The sequence below is a fragment of the Candoia aspera genome, chromosome 4 (assembly GCF_035149785.1).
Source record: "Candoia aspera isolate rCanAsp1 chromosome 4, rCanAsp1.hap2, whole genome shotgun sequence".
In the NCBI taxonomy this organism is placed as follows: Eukaryota; Metazoa; Chordata; class Lepidosauria; order Squamata; family Boidae; genus Candoia; species Candoia aspera.
Window position 1 is genome coordinate 98010795 of NC_086156.1, and position 20318 is coordinate 98031112.

The following is a 20318-nucleotide window of genomic DNA, read 5'->3' on the forward strand; positions in this document are numbered from 1 at the left end:
TAAAACAGGTGAACCCTTGTTTATTGGAAGCATGCCAACAGAGATGGCAGGTACGAGCCCTCCTTGACTGGGGCACAGCAAAAGCGATGGAAGTGGGCCGGTTTTTGTGGGTTCACGGGAAATGACTCCCAGGAATTGGGGAGAAGGTGAAATCAGCTGCTGCTCTCTCCTAGGGTGTGCTTGTCAAAGAGATACTCCCCAAGCCCCCCCTGGGGTACACTCAAGCGCCGGAGATTGGTAATGTAGTCGCCCAGGACTTTGATGGCTTTGACTTGCTCATCGAGGTAATGCGATTCCAAGAAGTCACACAGCTGGAAAGAGAAACAGAGGATGGAGTTAGATACTGCTTACTGATTGCTGTCTCATGCTGGCTGGGGAATTCTGGGAATTGAAGTCCACACATCTTAAAGTTGCCAAGGTTGAGGAACCCTGCTCTAGTCTAAGAATCCAAGTCAGCATCACTCTAACCACAAATCAGTTAATTAACTTTGACCACTTACTCCTAAAAAGTACATGATGTTCTAGTGATGAGCTCAGATTGGATCATTGCTAAGTCTCATGTTTACTGCTTTGAAGCCACTGGGACACCTTTGTGGATCACCCCCAAATCACTGAATGGAAAGTTTTTCTGCTAGTTTACACTCAGTCTCTACTGCCATCCCACAACTACAGCATTACAGTGGCTCTCACATTTTTTCCTTGCATGAAGTAAGAGGGCATTTCACTCAACTTTTTTTTTTTTGGCAAAGAATTCTTACTTAGCCTGGTGACATGAGCTATGGGTCCAGATAGGAATCTTTTTGGCCAGAACCCTACCCATACCACCAATCACAAGACTCACATGTGGGTCTCCTTGATCACTCGCCAAGCGGTGAAGGTCCAGAAGGGCCTGGTTGACGCTCTTCTCCAACTGGAGAGCTGCTTCCATGGCATTCAAGGTTGTCCCCCAGGAATCTTTCTCAGGCTTCTGTAGAGGGAAAGCTCCATGTTTAGATCTTGCAGCCGTCCTTTCATGACTGGATCCTCTGTGTTCCCAGAACAACAACTTTGGCAAGGTTAGTGAGGGAGCTGGCAAAGGGCTGCCATTCACCTATCATACTTCCATCAACCCCAGCAGAGGCTAAACAGGGATTGTAAGCTTCAACTAGCCAGCAAGACGAAGGAAACTAGAAATGACACTAACTTCAGAAAGGGATCTTTAATGTTAACCCAGGGTAAGTACACATGCTTAGAAAGGGTAAGAGGAATTTCTTATTTCTGACGAGTTAATTAAAGTGGAGTCTCTTTGAAGCACTTTTCCCTGGTCTCTCAGTACTTGGACAGAGCTGCCATTTCTTGGACATTCTTCCAAGTCTAGACTTGCCCCCATTTTTTCTCCAGTATTTCATGGAGTGATAGGACTTTTAGGCCCAATACATCTGGAGGACACCAGGTTAAAGAAGGCTGTTTTCCCAGTCTCTCTCTCTAGGCTGACAGTATTTTCTTGAGGCAAAAATGGGACACTGGGATGGCAAAACAGGACAGGGCTGGGTGACAGGCTGGATCAGCAGGCAGGAACTTCTCCGGTTTTCTCAGGCTGGGAATCTTTGGATTCCTTCGTTTATGAGAGACAAGGCTGGGCTGGAGAGTCTAGTGAATGGTTGTCCCTGACAAGCCGTTCCTCCTCTGGCTGTGCTTTTACATTCTTTTCTTCCCAACGTTTCAAGGCAGGAGCCAATCGGCTCGCCCTTTGATCAGCACCTATCAACTGATCCTGTTTTTTTTCTTTTTAGGTTTCCCGCTGGGTTGAGCTCTGCGGCTTTTTTCCTGCTGTTTCTGCTGAGCTCCCCCTCCTTCCACTCAAAGTCAGACTGCATTCTGACAAGTTTGCGGGAACTTTCAAATTTTTAAGTAAGGTTTTTAAGAAAACAGGACAAAATGGACATTTATATTAAAACGACAGGATGGTCTGGAAATGTTAAAAAAAAAACGGGACTGTCCCGTTCAAAACAAGACGTATGGTCAGCCTATCTCTCTCTCAAATAAGAGAAGCAGAAATCTGGCCCCCGCATCTCATACCTTGATATCTTGCAGGAGGACCCGGCCGCCACGCTGGCTCTGGAACTTCAGCAGCTTTTCGGCATGCTCCCGCTCCTCATGCGACTGTGACCGAAAGAAGCTGGAGACATTTGCAAAGGCAACATCATCCCGGTCAAAATAGGAAGCCTGCAGAAAGAAACAAAAATCTGTCCTCAAGCTCCAGGAGGCTTATCTCTACTTCTGGTGCTTGTGGATCCACCTAAGAGAGGCCCACAAGGTGCCTTGGACAAATGAGAGAAGGCAGCAGGACAGGAACAAGAGTGAGCCGTAGCATTAGAATACCGTGGGTCTGTGTTTCTCCAGCTTGGCCATCTTAAGATATGTGGATTTCAACTCCCAGAATTCCCCAGCCCACAGATCTTAAAGTTGCCATAGTGGAGAAACACTAGTTGATACTCTGGAACAAAAGGCATGTTCTAGACCTGCATTTCTCAACCTCCACAATTTTAAGACATGTGGACTTCAATGCTGGCAGGGGAATTCTGGGAGTTGAAGTCCACTGGTCTTAAAATGGCCAAGGTTGAGAAATATGGTCTAGACTGAAAATGGCAGATGCAACATCAGGTAATGTAACTCCTACTGTTTGAGAGAGGCCTACGCGTGAGTAAGGAAGGGGCAGGCAAGACGCCGGCGGCCTTCCCTTCGCCTTTCTCCAGCTGTAGGGCGAGAGAGCGCCTGTTCCTTCAAAGTGCACGCGAGTACACGCGGAGAGCAACTACTGCGTGTGCAAAGGCAGCGAATGGGCCGCGCGGCCATGCTAGTTACCCCTTCTCCGAATCCCACCACTGGGAACCCTCCCGGATTTTCTTTCGCCACGCTTTCTTTTCCCAGAGAACATCAGCGCCTCCAAAGTTTCTCCGGGAAAGAAAGCCGCCTTAGTTTAGTTACCCAAGAAAGCGGATTACCGTAACAGGCGCCCGCGGTGGAGCCACGACTACGCCTCTCTTTATCAGCCTTCCACAGCCTTCCAGATGGGGTAGGGGATAAACTCCCATCACCTGAAGCTATGCTGGCTGGCTGGCTGGGGGGGTGCCGAGTCCGGCTGCCCCATATACTCGTCCCCCTGCCCCATACCCACCATGGAGAGATAGACGTAGCTGGCGTACAGCTCCATGTTGACCATGCGATTGATGGCAGCTTCGCAGTCGCGGTGGTAGTTCTGACGGATCTGGGACTCCATTTCTCCGGAGGGCTGGAAGGCGCAGATGGAGAGGCAGTCGGGCAACAAGCAGCGGCGTCCGGCCCAAGGGGATCCTGCTGGAGCTGGAGGATCGGCTAGCAGTCAGTCGCTCCCTCGTCTGTTTCAGCTCAAGGGATGAGTGAAGAGGTGATCCAAGGCGGGAAAAAGAGAGAGAGAGGTGGAACCGGCTCCGTTCAAACACTGTTGAAGCAAGAACCGGACTCTGCAGGACAAAGGGATGCGCGCCCCTTTATAAAGCGGCCGAGCGAGCAAGAGGGACGTGTGCAGCCACCACCGACCGCTCACTCGCTCTCGCCAGCTCGGGCCGGAGGTTTGCTAAAAGGCGGAGTCTGGGCGGAAGGGAGCCCGCCAGTCCTAGCGCCGCCGGCTCCGCTCACGTGACGTAGCGTGCAGACCGTCCCCTCACATCTGGAGAGAAAAGCTGCATGCGCGGAGCAAATGAAAGCGACCGCTGAGGCATCTTGAGGACTGGACGCTTTCTTGCAACAGACGAAGGTCCTCTAGAAGTTGCCAACGCGAGAAACAAAATCCTCAGCCACCGCGGTGCTGTAGTACGCAAAGAACTTTAACCGGTTGGATGGATTATTTTTTATTTACTTACCTACTTACTGGACTTCGATGGCAGCCTATCGCATATCATAATTCTAAGCGGCTCCCAACAATCCATGAAAACAAAGGTAAAAACAGAAGTACCCCAGGCACCAGACCAAACAGCCTCCCAGTTCAAGCCCCCTCCTAGCCCAACGCGTGGGGGAAGAGCAAAATGGGTTTTTCTCGCTGACGCCCCGAGTGGTGACGTCTGTCAGCTGTGGGATCAGACCTTCTACTTGCCATTATGGGTCCTTGTCTAGCTCCGAGGCCATACAAGCAAGAACAGGTTTTCAGCCACCTGACTCCCTTGGTGTCTCTCAGAAGGGCTGCAGAAATATACGGAAAACACCAATAACAGTTGGACTTTTGCGTACTGAACGTGTTCCCAAGTGATTTGTGCATGTTTCTTGTTAAAGAGGCAGGAGGAGGTCTTGCTGAATCTTGGCTGGCAACCTTTATTTATTTACTTTAGATTTATATCACACAACATTCTTCTTGGAGTAGAAAGCAACATACATCGCACTTCATTTTGGTTGGCAACCTTTAGGGTGCTGCTAAGCAGGCGCTGCATAACAAGGAAGGGTTCAGTCAGGAAAAGACCTTTAGCCCAGTACTTTTCTTGTGTTAAAAATAAAATGTCTTACATCTACATGTGTGGCACAATGCTGAAGGGATTTTTGTTTTGTTTTCATTTCTTACCCAGAGGCATTCAAAGCGGTGCCTTCCACCACCCCCTTTTAGCCTTGCCTGTTTTGTTCGTAATCCGCTGTGCATTTCCTGCATGGTATGGATGCTATTGGAATGTTAAGGCAACGTTCTTAACAATGCTAAGCCTTTTCTCAGGAAAACAAAAAGCAAAAAAACAGGTTGCCCCTTGTGAAAGAGTGTGCTTGGGCCTTGGGAATGGGGAAGGAATGAGGGACCCATTAGGGAAGGAGTTTCAGAAAAGATTGCTCAGTCCTGAGAAAGTGGAAAGTGTGAGAAACAAACGCAAAATAACACTGCCTTGATTTTGTTTGGTATAAGAGAATAGAGAGAAACCTCTCAAGGTTCTGTTATTCTACCTTCCACAATAAAAACTTTTCCTAACATGCCTGTTTCTTAACCTTGTCTACCTTAAAGGGCCTGGATGTTAGCAGATTGCTAGGAAAGCCTTTGGCCCAGGAGAGATCAGAAAAGTCACACACCAGGCATTTCTATAAAAATAATTTTATTTACAGAAAGCAAACATATTTACAGGCTCTCAGTGAGAGCTGCTTAACTCTCTACATGCCTACACAGAAGGGAAACTGAAACTAAAACAAGTCCAGGCAAGTTCTTCTCCCCAGGTGCAAAAATTAACATCCGAAAAGAGGACAATTAAATTCAACCTCTTCACCCGGCCAAAATGATTAGTTACCATAGTAACCTTAATCTGTAGTAGAAAACATTAACACTGGACACCCCCCCCCCAAATACAGCAGGGTTGATTTGCCACATGTTAGCTTATGTTAAATAATACATTTTGCCATTTAAAGAAAGAAGCCCTGGATGTTCACCCACAATCCACTCCCCCTTTGCTGGATCCTTGACTGCAAGAGTGCCGTCTGACCTGAGCCATAACTTCAGAATGACAGACATGTGGTGACATCTTTATGTAAAGGAAGCAGCTCAGTCCTTGCATTGCAGTATACTGTAATGGCACTGTGTACATCGTGAGGCACTTGTTGGCCCCCGTTGCAAAGATCCATGGCTACTGATCAGGAAGAAGGATTCAGCTTGGAAGGACTCCTGAGTAAGCACAGGAAGGGGCTGTAGCAGGGGTGTCTGCAGGGCGTGGTCAAAAAAAGCCAGGCTCTGTGTGTTTTTTACTTACATATGATGCCATCGTAGCCAGCCTCTTGACTTTTTGGCCACAGCCTGCAGACTGGGCTGTAGCTCAAAATAGAGCTGATGGCTTGAACACAGAAGAGAAGCCCCAAGCTTTAGGACTTAGCCCCTCAGGTAGACAAACTACTTGTAAAGTGGAGAGTGGCTACCAGCAAGTGGGTTTATTTAACACCATAAGCAAAGCTGTTTTTTTTCCTTGTTTCTGGCTTAAACTCGGTCATTGTGGTCTGCAAACCGTGGTTTGTGGCTTAGCAAGTTGTACAACTTCAGGCAACTGTGATTTGCTCAACCATAGCATGTTACATGAGCTTAGCCCTGATCAACAATACTAGATGAGTTGGACTAATGATCTGTCTTGGTATTCTAATTTAGGATGAGTCCCAGCATCTTGCAACCACCCTGCATCCAGGCCGTCCTTCTCATTCCCCTCCTTTCCCTGTTGACGCCCCCCTAGAACTTACTCTCCTTTTAAACCCCAACAGAATCCATGTTGTTTTTCTGATAGGCTTTGCGTGTTGTGCTGGACGTGAAGCTGTGGTGTTTCATCACCATGAGTCAGCATCAAGCAGGGCTGTAAAGTGTGTGTGGGGAGGCAGGAATGGGGTGGGGGGAGGCTAAGAACTACGTGCAAAACTCCCCGGCAGCATTTCCATTCAATCAGGAAACTTGTTCAGACTGGCTTTACTGGCGTCAACACATTCAAGCCACCCAGCTCTGTCTTAAATTAGTGCCTCTCCCTAAGACCCTGAATCAGTCTGCTCTGCATCAGTAGCCTTAATTTCCAGAGCCTGGGAGACTACAGGAGACTGGAGGAAGCGGCCTTAACAAACGTTGAGCCTTGAGGGAATGCGGTTTCTTCTCCTCCTCCACCCCCCTGCACACACGTGCACGCACACACTTTAACCCTTTATGTTTAATAACTGATCCGTCAGCAAAGACCAGGACCTAGGCCCAAGGCATGGAGGTTATTAATTGCTAGTTAAAAGCCACGAATAGCCCTGCACCTTGCTGAGTTAGGGCTTTTCACTCTTGTTGTTAGGGCTCGATTGCCTTAATTAGACTTTTTAACCAATGACATCTTTTAGGTTACAACCCGTTATCTCCCCACCCTTTTGGCTTAATCTCCAAGGACCAGGGCTTTTTGCTGAGGGTAGCAAGAAAAAAACTCTGCTGACAGCAGTTCAGCTTCTCAGGAGCTGACGCAGTTTGCAAATGGCACATTCAGCCAGTGGATTTGCTGAACAGCCGGTCGGTGGTACTGAAGTGAGAGGCGAGGCCTTCCCACTGCTTTGCGAGTCTCTCTGCACGTCCTGAAGATCTCATACGACCATCTCCTGGAAAGAAGGCAGTGGCTTTAGAGAATAGAGGCAGCTTTCCCTTTTTCCTCAAGCCAAGCCCTTAAAGGACAAGAGACAAACTGTGTTTCTAGAATACCCTAGATCGCAAATCAGCAATCCACATTTTAGCTTAGCGTGTTGTGTGTACCCCGAAGCCATCCATCCACGATTCCAAAAATTAGACTGAATAAACCTTGTGTAAATTGACCGTGTGTAAGCAGGATATGCAAACGCAACCAAAGTAGCCCAATTACCAGCCTGGACCTTGGTTTTTACTTGCTAACTAGACAACCCTGTGACCTGTTGGGTCATTCTTTGAAAGAAAGGTAGTGCATTCTGATGTGACCAGAATAAACATTAAATTTTAGGCTGGCCGTATTTTTTACCCCAGTCCTATGATCATCTAAGAATATACTGTATATCATAAATAGAAAAATAATAGTAGTGGCAAACTAACCTCAGTAGTAAGTCAATATTTACTTACCTAAACAGATAAATAGAATGATAAACAGAAATGGGAGGGCAAAAAAGCAGTGGGAGCGGGAGCAACTTCTGATTTCCTGCCAGCTTCCCCCTTGATTTTGCTTGTGGGGAGCTAGCAGGGAGCGCCAGAAATCACAATCACGTGACTGCGGGGACGCTGCAACGGCCACACCGTTGTGAATAAAACTGGTCTGAACATCTTGGAAATTTCAATTCCACAGGAGTAATGGGTCCCAGATTATTTATGTATTCTTTAAGTTAGCGGATTTTAGGTACCTTGATTAAAAATTTGTTGCAGCGTAATGCACCGTTTGGGCTAACTTGAGGATACAAACAGATAAACACAATGAGAGTCTTAGTAGTATATAGATAGATCATTTGCTGAAAAAGTGAACACTCTCATCTACTCAAGGATCTTTTTGACATTCTGTAGCTGACTGCAGAACCTTTCTCCTTGTTGAAGTCACAGAAATTATGCCATGTGTGCATTTCTTACACAGCTCTCAATATTTTTATATATTTGATGTTAACTCTGCCTTTCTACTGAAGTACTCAAGGCAGCTAACAAAGTATTGGCAGGGCTCGGTCTGCCTTGCCCCTTTCCAAATCAAAGATGTTGCCTCAATTCTGTTTTCACATTTGTCCCCGGGCCTCCAGGGGACAAATCCCAGCATATCCTTCAAGCAGAAGCTCTGAACAGCTCAAGATATAGCTGATGATTTCTGCAATACCACCCACTTATTTATCCTAAGTCCAGTGTTGCCCCACCACATGCAGATAGAAGACAGCGGCTGAGAAAACAGTGGGCTGTAAAGAGCAGATGACTCAGAGATTGTGGAAGTAGCATTATGTTCCCCCAACTGAGATCCATTTTAATTCCAGTTGTGTCATTTTTCACACCCAGAACTTTGATGTCTCTTCCAGTTGAAGGCCAGCATGCAGAATCTCTCAGAGGCTATTAGAAAAGATGTAAGCAGGGAACAGTATGGGGAAAATAGGGAAGAGCATAAGGCATCATTTTAATCATGGCAGGATATGGAATGGTGATCAGAGCCAGTTTTCCAGCCAGACCAACTGGACAAGAGTGAAGGGCCAGATTTCCTTTCTCCATTTTCTGTGTTGCCCAGAATACTCTTCATCAAAACCACCATCTCTCTCGACACATCTTCTTTTCTTGAGATTCAAGGAATCAAAAGTTAGATTTGGGGCCTGAAGTCTTCAGTTTCTCTATCTAAGACAGGATGGGGAGCTTCTGGCCTGTGAAACTAATGTGGCTGGCCTCTGATTCCCTTGTTGGGGCAAGGTGTCTCCCCAACAAGTCTTAATTATAAAGAAGCATAGTGAACTAAAATACGTTACCACCTAAATCTCAGGATACACTACTCAATTCAGTTAACAGAAGACAATCAAATGTCTAGGAACATGCAAAGTAGTAACGTTTAAGAAGACTGGGTGTACCCAGGGCAGTTTGTCGCTCAATGAATAATCATGTCCTTTTGGGATTAAAAATAAGAGGTTTTTAATGATTTTAATACTTTTATAACCCCTCTGTATCCTTCCTATTAAGGGGATAGGACAGCTTAAGCATAACTATGCTTAAAAGCAGCATAGCGAAGGTTATTTTCCTGGAGCTACACAGCTATGTATAGGGACGCGGTGGCGCTGCGGGTTAAACCGCTGAGCTGTCGATCGGAAGGTCGGCGGTTCGAAACCGCGCAGCGGGGTGAGCTCCCGTTGTTAATCCCAGCTCCTGCTCACCTAGCAGTTCGAAAACATGCAAATGTGAGTAGATCAATAGGTACCGCTTCGGCGGGAAGGTAACGGCGTTCCGAGTCGTCATGCTGGCCACATGACCCGGAAGTGTCTATGACAACGCCGGCTCCAAGGCTTAGAAACGGAGATGAGCACCGCCCCCTAGAGTCGGATTCGACTGGACTTTACGTCAAGGGAAACCTTTACCTTTTACTACACAGCTATGTGGGATTGACAAGGCTGAAAAATACTTGCAGGCCAAAGATCTCTGAGCACGTTTTATGACATGACAGAGATTTGAAAGTATACCCCCTCGAGCCCAAGTCTAACAAGTTATGCTGTATTGTAGTGACTCACAAGAAAAGTAAACAAGCAAGAGTTTCACTTCATTATTATTTTTGGTCAGGGTGAAATCCTCCCAAGAGGAATCAGTACTCTTCTTAGCCCTCCACACAGCAAAGATGAGAAATGCACATTTGTCTTTTCAAATCTGCGGCCCCCGTCTCTCCAGATTTCTATTCTGACGACGGGAAAAAATTTAGCAGAACATTCTGAAAAAAAAAAAGAAAGAAAGAAGAAGAAGAAGAATGGAGGCATTTGGGTCTCAATGTTTAGCAAAAATATTTAAACTGGCAGGAGAAAAGTAAACAAATGCTTCCCAAGCAACGTTTTGTTGCCTTTCTATTTCCACAGAGTTTCTATTTTAGTTCTACAACCTTTGCAATTTCACCTCTGCAGTATTTCACAGCAGAAAGGGTAAGGATCATCACATTCAGGAGGCATCCCTGTCTCATCATTTAGGAAACTGCATCTGTGTTGTCATTTAAATCTTGCTTTATAGAATTAAGGTAGAAGTTGGACCTGAAATGGTTCAATAACACTTTGACAAAGCTCCTTGACATGCCTCTTAATATGGCCTGCAATAAAGTTTCTCCTAGTTTGTGAGTTGGCAACCTGTAATTTCGAGGCCACAAGAAATGCAGCCCTTCTAGGCATACGGAGCTCAACCCACTTCTTCCCTATGATCAGCTGGCTGGCAGGAAACAGAGCTGTTTTCTCCTTGCTACGGTGGAGGGGAAAGGAAAGGAGGATGGAGAGGAGGATGCTGACAAATGGTAGATTAATTCAGGAGCATCTCCAGTCGGATCTGTGTGGCCTTCTTGGCCTGTAAATGCTGCTCACTCATGACCTACAGGTGGTCCTTAACTTACGACCGTTTAACAACTGTTCAAAGTTATGATGGTGCTGAAAAAGTGACTTATGACCAGTCCTCACATTTACAACTGTTGCAGCATTCCCCACGGTCATGTGGTCAAAATTTGGGCGCTTGGCAACCAGCATGTATTTACAGTGGTTCAGTGTCCTGGGGTCACATGTTTGCCATTTGCAACCTTCCCAGCTGGCTCCCGACAAACAAAATCAATGGGGAACTGCATGATTTGTTTAACAACCAGGGCAAAAAGGGTTGTAAAATTGGGTGCGACTCACTTAATGACCACATTGCTTAGCGATGGAAGTTCCGGTCTGAATTGTGGTCATAAGTTGAGGACTTACAGAAGTGGCACATGGGAGGAAATGGAACTGGGTCATCTTTGGTGGGATAATATATAGGAGGGAATAGGAACACCATGTTACCCCAGAATGAGGATTGTGCTGCACCTCCAAATGACATTTCAGAGGTCACATTCCAAAAAGATGTGAACAGGACCAGGAAAAAAATGAAATGTCAGATTGATGTCATTTATAATTACACTGCTCCACCAAAGGATCGTTACCTTGTCATGGTGCTGGAGCTTGAGCACCTCAATGATGCCATGAGCTAAACCGTGAAGGGCCACCCAAGACGGGAAGGTCATGACAGAGAGGTCAGACTAAATGCGATCCCTGGGGAAGGTAATGGCAACCCACCCCAGTATTCTTGCCGTGAAAACTCAATGGATCAGTACAACCAGAGATATGTCGGTATACCATCGGAAGATGAGACCCCCAGGTCGGAAGATGGTCAAAATGCTACTGGGGAGGAACAGAGGATGAGTTCAACTAGCTCCAGACGTGATGACGCAGCTAGCTCAAAGCCGAAAGGACGGTTAGCGGCCAACGGTGCTGGTGGTGAACGGCGAATCCGATGTTCTAAGGATCAACACACCATTGGAACCTAGAATGTGAGATCTATGAGCCAGGGCAAATTGGATGTGGTTATTGGTGAGATGTCAAGATTAAAGATAGGCATTTTGAAATGGACTGGAATGGGCCACTTCACATCAAATGACCACCAGATCTACTACTGTGGACAAGAGGACCACAGAAGAAATGGAGTAGCCATCATAATTAATAGTAAAGTGGCAAAAGCAGGGCTCAGATACAATCCAAACAACGATAGAATGATCTCAATTCGAATTCAGGGCAAGCCATCTAACATCACAGTGATCCAAATATACGCCCCAACCACAGATGCTGAAGAAGCTGAAGTAGAGCAGTTCTATGAGGATCTGCAGCACCTACTGGACAACACACCTAAAAGAGATGTTATTTTCATCACAGGAGACTGGGCAGTCAAATGACACCTGGAATTACAGGCAAGCATGGCCTGGGAGAACAAAACGAAGCAGGACATAGGCTGATAGAATTTTGCCAAGACAACTCACTCTGCATAACAAACACTCTCTTCCAACAACCTAAGAGACGGCTTTATGCATGGACTTCACCAGATGGACAACACCAAAATCAGATTGACTACATCCTTTGCAGCCAAAGGTAGCGGACATCTATACAGTCGGTAAAAACAAGACCTGGAGCTGACTGTAGTTCAGATCACGAACTTCTTATTGCACAATTTAGGATCAGACTAAAGAGATTAGGGAAGACCCACAGATCAGCTAGATATGAGCTCACTAATATTCCTAAGGAATATGCAGTGGAGGTGAAGAATCGATTTAAGGGACTGGACTTAGTAGATAGGGTCCCGGAAGAACTCTGGACAGAAGTTCGCAACGTTGTTCAGGAGGCGGCAACAAAATACATCCCGAAGAAAGAGAAAACCAAGAAGGCAAAATGGCTGTCTGCTGAGACACTAGAAGTAGCCCAAGAAAGAAGGAAAGCAAAAGGCAACAGTGATAGGGGGAGATATGCCCAATTAAATGCAAAATTCCAGAGGTTAGCCCGAAGAGATAAGGAATTATTTTTAAACAAGCAATGTGCGGAAGTGGAAGAAGACAATAGAATAGGAAGGACAAGAGACCTCTTCCAGAAAATTAGAAACATTGGAGGTAAATTCCAGGCAAAAATGGGTACGATCAAAAACAAAGATGGCAAGGACCTAACAGAAGAAGAAGAGATCAAGAAAAGGTGGCAAGAATATATGGAAGACCTGTATAGGAAGGATAACAATATCGGGGATAGCTTTGATGGTGTGGTCAGTGAGCTAGAGCCAGACATCCTGAAGAGTGAGGTTGAATGGGCCTTAAGAAGCATTGCTAATAACAAGGCAGCAGGAGACGACGGCATCCCAGCTGAACTGTTCAAAATCTTGCAAGATGATGCTGTCAAGGTAATGCATGCTATATGCCAGCAAATTTGGAAAACACAAGAATGGCCATCAGACTGGAAAAAATCAACTTATATCCCCATACCAAAAAAGGGAAACACTAAAGAAGTGGACTTCTTGCAGTCCACTTCTTGGACTGCAAGAAGATCAAACCAGTCCATACTCCAGGAAATAAAGCCAGACTGCTCACTTGAGGGAATGATATTAAAGGCAAAACTGAAATACTTTGGCCACATAATGAGAAGACAGGACACCCTGGAGAAGATGCTGATGCTGGGGAGAGTGGAGGGCAAAAGGAAGAGGGGACGACCAAGGGCAAGGTGGATGGATGACATTGTAGACGTGACGGACTCGTCCCTTGGGGAGTTGGGGGTGGTGACGACCGACAGGAAGCTCTGGCGTGGGCTGGTCCATGAAGTCACGAAGAGTCGGAAGCGACTAAACGAACAACAATAATTACACTGAATTAAAAACAGAGCTATTTGATGTAATTATTCTCCTGATGTGTATTTCACATTTTTCCCCATTTCACATTCATAATGAAAGCTCAGTAGCAAATTTTGGAGGTGTCCATACAAGGCTTTCCTTGTGCAGCAAACTTTCTAGTGAAAAATAGTCAGAGAAAAGATGTAGTTTGAGTGGTATATCAATCTATCTGCATACACATTAAATCAACAGTATCTTTAAAGATCTGTATTAACATCGTACCATTTCAAAGAAATTTGTTGTATCTGTTCACAGTGGAGTTTATGATCAGAAGTAATTACAGTAGTAATGTTTTCTTTAAAAAAATAGTTTGATTAAGCAAAAATTCTTAAGTCCCTGGTAAAGAAAAATTAAATTTACATACTTTATTTTTCCTGCTTTCCTAAATAGGTACAGAGTCGCATAGACGACTCACAGAAAATCTTACTACGAATTCCTACGTTTAGATAATTCACCCAAACAAGTCTCAAGACACTTGTCACCCTTGACTTTGCAGTCTTAAGGATCAGAAACATGGCCTGTAAAAGACAACTGATATTTTTTAGGATGCTGTGTCCAGCTTTAGTGTGTACAAACTGGCTTCACATTCTTCATGAAACATTAATATCCTTAAATTATCTACGTTCTTTTGAAATAGGTGACAATTTCCATGAACATGTCCCATGTAGCTGCTTGGAGTCAAACCTGATTCAAGGATGCCTTCATCATGAACTCTGGGGTTTGGCCTGATATGGTGTGACTGCCCCCTGTTGGACTTCTTGGGAAGAAACTGCCCAAAACAGTTTTAAGACCACTAACAACCACATGAACTGTGATTTCTTCAAACAGAAAAACTCACAAATGCAGTTAAGTTAAAAAGGAAGGTCAGCCAAACAGATCTGGTTCTTACAAGCACATGAGCCAGTTATACTGACCAGGTTGTGCATCATGTTTTAGCGAACAAAGCACAATGCTTGGGTTCCCACAATACCCTAAGCTAAAATGAATGAAAGCACAATATGGCTTAGTTTAAGGTTGCACTACTATTTCTGACCAAGAGCTGAACTCTTCCAGGTTTGGGGATCTTCTGGGGAAGCTGCGGCCTTTCAGATATTGCTGCAGAATAATTCCCATTAGTGCAGCACTATCCATGCTAATGGGGGCTGATGGGTCTTGAAGTCCAATGGCATTTCAGGGGATCTTTGGAAACTGAACCAGGCCTTTTATACATGTGTTCTACAGCTGACCTAAGCCTACATTCTTAACAAAGTCTTTCTTCTCAAATATGGCTATAAGAGAAATACTCTACTCCCTACCACAGGGGAAAGGAGCCTCAACTGTGCCACTCACCCAACCTCCCTGCTGCTGGATCCAGGCAGCCAGCCGATCCCTTAAGAAGTTCATGGCCCAGTCCATCACGGCCTTGAAGAAACTGGCAGCAGACTATGGATGTAGAAGAGAAGAAAGTGTGATAGAGCAAAAACGATTCAAAGCAGAATCCAACATTTATAAGCTTTGGTGAACTTCTTTAGGCAAGATATTGAGGAGAAAGAAGGTGGAAAATAATGGATAGAAAACTCAGATTTGCAAATTAGGAGTATCTTGGCTATAACTTAAACCTACTTGCTAAGAGTCCAATGGAATGTGTTCCAAAGTTTTTGAATTTATTTGGTCAACCGGGTGACCAGTAGATGAATTAGATTTCCTAATTTGCAGTGGTCATGGACATTTCAGACAAATGAAGCAACTGTATGCATGTATTAATTCAGAAGTAAATCCAGCTGTCAGTCAGACTTATTCTGAGATATAAGTGTGCAAAGGGACACAATCTTTTCCAATTAGTTTATATAGATTTTGATCTGCGAAAAGTCACATTGAACTAAAGAACAATAAATGCTTTAGCTACTTGAAAAGAGAGAGGTCAATAATGTCTTAAATCTGCTTCTAGCACTAAGTTGAGTATATGGCTTCTTTCTGAAAAAATGCCAGGGTCAATTTTATGTTTGAAAAACTGGGGTGGCATGGCACCCTACCTAAAAGAAACAAAAGAGCTGCATTGAGAAGAATTACCTAATGATTTAGGGGCCTCTTTCTCTCCTAAATAGGTGGGGAAAGAGAGAAGGATATATGGGATGGGCAAAGGCAGAGGAAAATGTCACCTGGAAGATGTGAAGAACACAATCCATAAGACAAAATAGACACTTTAAACCATGCAGAGGCTTAAAACATACAAAGCATCCAGGCAAAGGGTTAGGTATCCTTCCTGTGTGCTTTTCCTTTAAAACAGGTACACGGTGGCTTGACTGGAGTGGCAGTCAACATGGGTGGGAGGTAGAAAGGCTACCCCTTCCCCATTTGCTTACTGGAATAGAAAAATGAGGTCAAGAGCCACGAGCATTTGCAGGAGGGGCAAATGATGTCATGGGTGTCATCAAGCAAAAGGTGCAGCTTTACCTATCATGATGCAAGCCTATAATTGCATCATTTGCATGGTAATGACTGCCATGTCGTCATTCTCACATCACGGCTGGTAATGAATGCTAATGGATCCAAGCATACAGAGCCCTCCCATCTGCCTTTTTCCCTGGAAAAGTAATGGTTCCTTAATTAAAAATTACCCAGTAATCTGGGTTGGTGTAGTATGCCACGCCATGATTAAGGTAAATTAGCCAAAGCCAAACGGTAGTTATAAAACATGGTAAGCCATCTGACACAGATATAAAGAGTGAGACTACAATCTCTCTTAGCATGACATGCAAGTAAGATGAGAATGAGCCGGCAAGGACTACCAACCAGGAGAGATCAAAGATTTTAATTAGGAGAAGCTTCATCCTTAGAAATCTTCTCTTTCAGGCAAGGGCGAGTGACCTATGGCCAAAGGACCTCACACAGCCCCCAAGTTGTTTTTCTGCAGCCCGATGAAGCCCCCCTGCCCATGGCTGCTGAAAACCTACACCAAATCTAACATTCTGGGGCAGGAAAAATGGGAAACGATGCTGTTTGCTTAGAATAAGCACTTAAAATACAAAAATAACTCCCAAACTCCCTTTCTCCCAACCCTGCACCCATGTGATAGGTCTTCATCTCTTTGTGACCTTCAGCACTTCCAAAAGTGTTGAGCACCCCCCCCCCCCACTCTAAAGCACCTTTGACTACCCTGGCACTGATACATGGGTTTTCCAACCACTCTACTGATCCCAGCCTATATTGCTTTTCCTGTCCGCTCTTCAAGGATGTCGATTCAAGAGACATACTGCCTTCAGGCTTTCCTCCTTGTTTCCAGTTTCTACCTGGATGATAACTTTGTACGTAAAGTAGAAGAAGACAACAATCCGACCCCAGTTGACTTCAGTAGCAAACATCTCCTCTGATACTTCGGCCAGGGTCTGGAGTGGATTTTCACTGATGATGCTTTCTGCCATTCTGTAAGGGGAGAGTGAGATCTCAGTGCAGATAGTGCGATACAATAAAAATGTAATTCTGGAAGACAAAGCAAGATTAAAGAATAGCAAATCCAACAGATAAAATCAGCAGTTTTTAAAAAAGGTTTCATGGACCTTGAATATCATTAGAAGCCCAGGGGAGCAGGATGGATTTTGCCAGAGGGAGAAGAAACAATTTGGATCTCACCACCTTTCACCACAACCAGCTGGTGCATCTTATATCATCAGAACTGGTGTGCTGTCCCACTATATTCCATACAGTAGCTTATTTCTTTCTTTCTTCTTACTAGAAACTGTATCACCAAATACAGCTTACAATGTACTCAAGGGGTTGCCTTAATAGGCAGGCTATTGTTAATCTCTGTTAAGAATCCAGGATGTGCCTTCTTAGGCAACAGCAGTAACAAATGCAACTGGTCAGAGGTCCATTGGAAACTGGCCTTCTCCCCAAGGGGGATCACAGTGGCCCACAGGTGTGGCCTTGATCAGGTTGGTTTTGGATCTTCATACCTGGTGATTTCCTCGTTGTTTCTGAGTTCCTGCAATATGTGGAGCATGTGCTCTTGCAATGAATACACCTGGGCAGAATCTGGCACATCTTCCCCATTCACTTGCTCCACTTGCTCCAGGGAGGCCGCATGGTGAGGGCAAGCTGCATATTGCTGGCAGAGAGTCTTGATGAATCTGCCAGAGAAAAAGGCATGGACAGATTAAGCGCCTGGGTCTAGGCCAGTGTTTCTCAACCTTGGCAACTTTAAGACGTACGGACTTCAACTCCCAGAATTCCCCAGCCAGCAATGCTGGTTGGGGAATTCTAGAAGTTGAAGTCCACACGTCTTAAAGTTGCTAAGGCTGAGAAACACTGGCCTAGATACTTGAAGAAGGTGGGGTTAGCACTGCCCTACTACTGCTTACAACCACTGGGCTCTGAATGGGAGATTCAGTATCATAGGCAGAGATGCTAGAAAGTAGCAGTTAAGAGACTCCTTAGAAAGCACTGAGCAGCCTTCCACAAAGCGGTGCTCTTAGATGAGTTCCTTGAAACCCCCATCAACATGACCTTGCGAGGTAAAATTCAGCACATCTGGACTCTGCTCTTTCAAGGTAACAGAGATAGCTTGGGGGTATTCATTTACAGATAGTCCTTGCTTAACAACCATTCACTTAGTGACAGTCGGACTTACAATGGTGCTAAAAAAATGACTTATGACCAGTTCTCACACTTATGACTGTCGCAGTGTCCCCGTGGTCACAATTTGGGCACTTGGCAACCGGTTCACATTTACGACCATCGCAGTGTCCTGTGGTCACATGATCGCCATTTTCAACCTTCCCAGCTGGCTTCTGGCAAGCAAATTCAATGAGCAACCATGTGATTTGCTTAATGACCATGTGGTTCGCTTAGCTCCCAAGATGATTTGCTTAATGACTGCCACAAAAACGGTCATAAAATCGGGTCAGATTTGTTTAATGATTGCTTTGCTTAGCAACCAAAATTCTGGTCCCACTTGTGGTCATTAAGCAAGGAGTACCTGTATGCTCAAAATGTACTGAGCATATCACCCGTAGAGTCAAATCTCACCTACCCATACAACAAGGCTCTTCCAATTCGAAGGATGCATGAGGTGTTGTCAGGAAGCCCTCGGCAAGAAAGAGAGAAAAGATTTCATTCTTTTACCTTACGCTTCCATTTGCAGAGGACTGACCTCCAATTCATTTTCCTGCAAACTTCTTAACTTGGCTTCCACCTGTCTTAAAGTTGCCAGGTTGAGAAACACTGATACACCCTGTCTAAATTACATGCCGCAAGCCTCCTTCTCCAGCCTCAGAGGAACCGCGTAGCCCGAGGTTATATATACACGCGCCGTTATACATTGACTGTGTTTGCCAAAACGCAGACCTCGGGTTAAATTAAACGTGCAGCATCGTCAGCTCCAAAGGGGCCGCATGGACCGCGTATGCCCGAACCACCCTCTGCCTGGAACGGGGGTGGTCCGGCTGGCTCTAACAGCCTCCCTCCCTCCTGCCGTCCCCCGATTCTCCGCTGGGGACATAAATCGGCTGCTCTTTGGCCCAACTCTGCTCGCTGTCTTACCCGATTCCCCGGCAACTGCAACGGAGGCCATCAGCCCGTTCCTCCAGGCGATTGACTCTCCTACGGAGTAACTTCCTCTCCCGGTGAAAATGAAAGAGGGAAAAAAAGGGAGGCACTCGCGCGGTGTCGGACGGCGCGGCGGGAATTCCTCCTCGCTCGTTTCCACTCCCTCCCCGACGTGTATAGAACAACCGCAGAAACAAGTGTTAGTGCAGATAGGCAGATCCAGGTCAATGTAAAAAGGAACCGCCCGGAGTGCAAGTCTTGACCTATTTGGGAAGAAAGCCCGCCCTGCATTTAACTTTTGAGGAGGCATGAAGTTTGCGCCGCAAAACTGGATCACACGTTGCTTAACACAACGTTGGCTCAGTTGTACTTAGGTTCCCTAACATATTATCTCCAGATTTCACAGTGAGAAGCTGCAGTAGTAGTTTATGGCAATGCTTCTCAACCTCAGCAACTTTAAGAGGTGTGGACTTCAACTCCCAGAAGTCCACACCTCTTAAAGTTGCCGAGATTGAGAAGCACTGCTTTATGGCAGGCTGAGGCTCGTGAACTTAGCCTAAGAGCAATCTGATGCGCCCTTGGCCAAATTCTTGTGCTGTAATGTACTGTCAATGTACATTCTTAAAATTTTGGTTTATTACGTTGTGTGAACCCAACTATTATGCTTTATTTAGTAAATCATGATGAGGCAAATGTGGATTAGCACGGCAGAGGTTCATTTAGAGTTCATTCAGGCTGTGAATGCATCAGTGGTGAATTAAGCAATGCTGTGGCTGTCTTATCGCGGTGTCTGGAAGCCCTGAGGGTCTGGATGGGGAATAACAGGCTTCAACTGAACCCTGGAAAGACTGAGTGGCTTTGAGTTCTGAACCCCTCTGGTTCTAGGACTTTACCATCTTTGGTACTGGATGGGGTTGCACTGCCACAGACCAGTATGAAATCTTGGGGGTCCTCCTGGACTCAGAACTCCTGCTCAATGAGCAGATGGCAGTCATGGCTAGGAGGGCCTTTGCATACCTTTGTATTGTGTGCCAGTTACGCCCGTTCCTGGATCAGGGAGATCTATTCACGGTCACTCATGCCCTGGTCGCCTCCCAGTTAGACTACTGCAATGCACTCTACATGGGGCTGCCCTTGAAGTGCATCTGGAAACTTCAGATGGTGCAAAATGCAGTGGTGTGAGCAGCTATGTGTTCCTGGTAGAACACACACACCTCTGCTTCATGAGCTGCGTTGGTTACCAGTTCGTTTCTGCTCCAATTCAAGGTGCTGGTGTTGACCTTTAAAGCCCTTCATGGCATGGGATCAGGTTACTTGAGGGACTGTCTCCCCCCGATTCCACCTGCCCATCCTACCAGATCCAGCAGAGAGGGCATGTTATGGGTTCTGATGCCCAGGGAGCTACATTTGGCAGGCCTAGGCGGTGGGCCTTTCCTGCAGTGGTCCCTGCACT

At 45.7% G+C, this 20318-nt stretch overlaps 2 protein-coding genes across 2 annotated transcripts; both read right to left on the minus strand.

Moving 5' to 3' along the window:
- LOC134495593 (ferritin, higher subunit-like) lies at positions 1–3557 on the minus strand. Its single transcript, XM_063301125.1, has 4 exons — positions 3158–3557; positions 2059–2205; positions 842–967; positions 1–311 (listed from the first exon to the last, which is right to left on the minus strand). The coding sequence occupies exons 1-4, from the start codon at positions 3257–3259 to the stop codon at positions 153–155; spliced, it is 534 nt and encodes a 177-aa protein (XP_063157195.1). The 5' UTR covers positions 3260–3557; the 3' UTR covers positions 1–152.
- Positions 3558–9686: 6129 nt separating this feature from the next.
- Positions 9687–18966, minus strand: LOC134495594 (apoptosis regulator BAX-like). Its single transcript, XM_063301126.1, has 6 exons — positions 18860–18966; positions 18351–18405; positions 17275–17448; positions 16612–16744; positions 14672–14764; positions 9687–9863 (listed from the first exon to the last, which is right to left on the minus strand). Exons 1-6 carry the CDS (start codon positions 18888–18890, stop codon positions 9828–9830), a joined length of 522 nt encoding a protein of 173 aa, XP_063157196.1. The 5' UTR covers positions 18891–18966; the 3' UTR covers positions 9687–9827.
- Positions 18967–20318: the final 1352 nt, after the last annotated feature.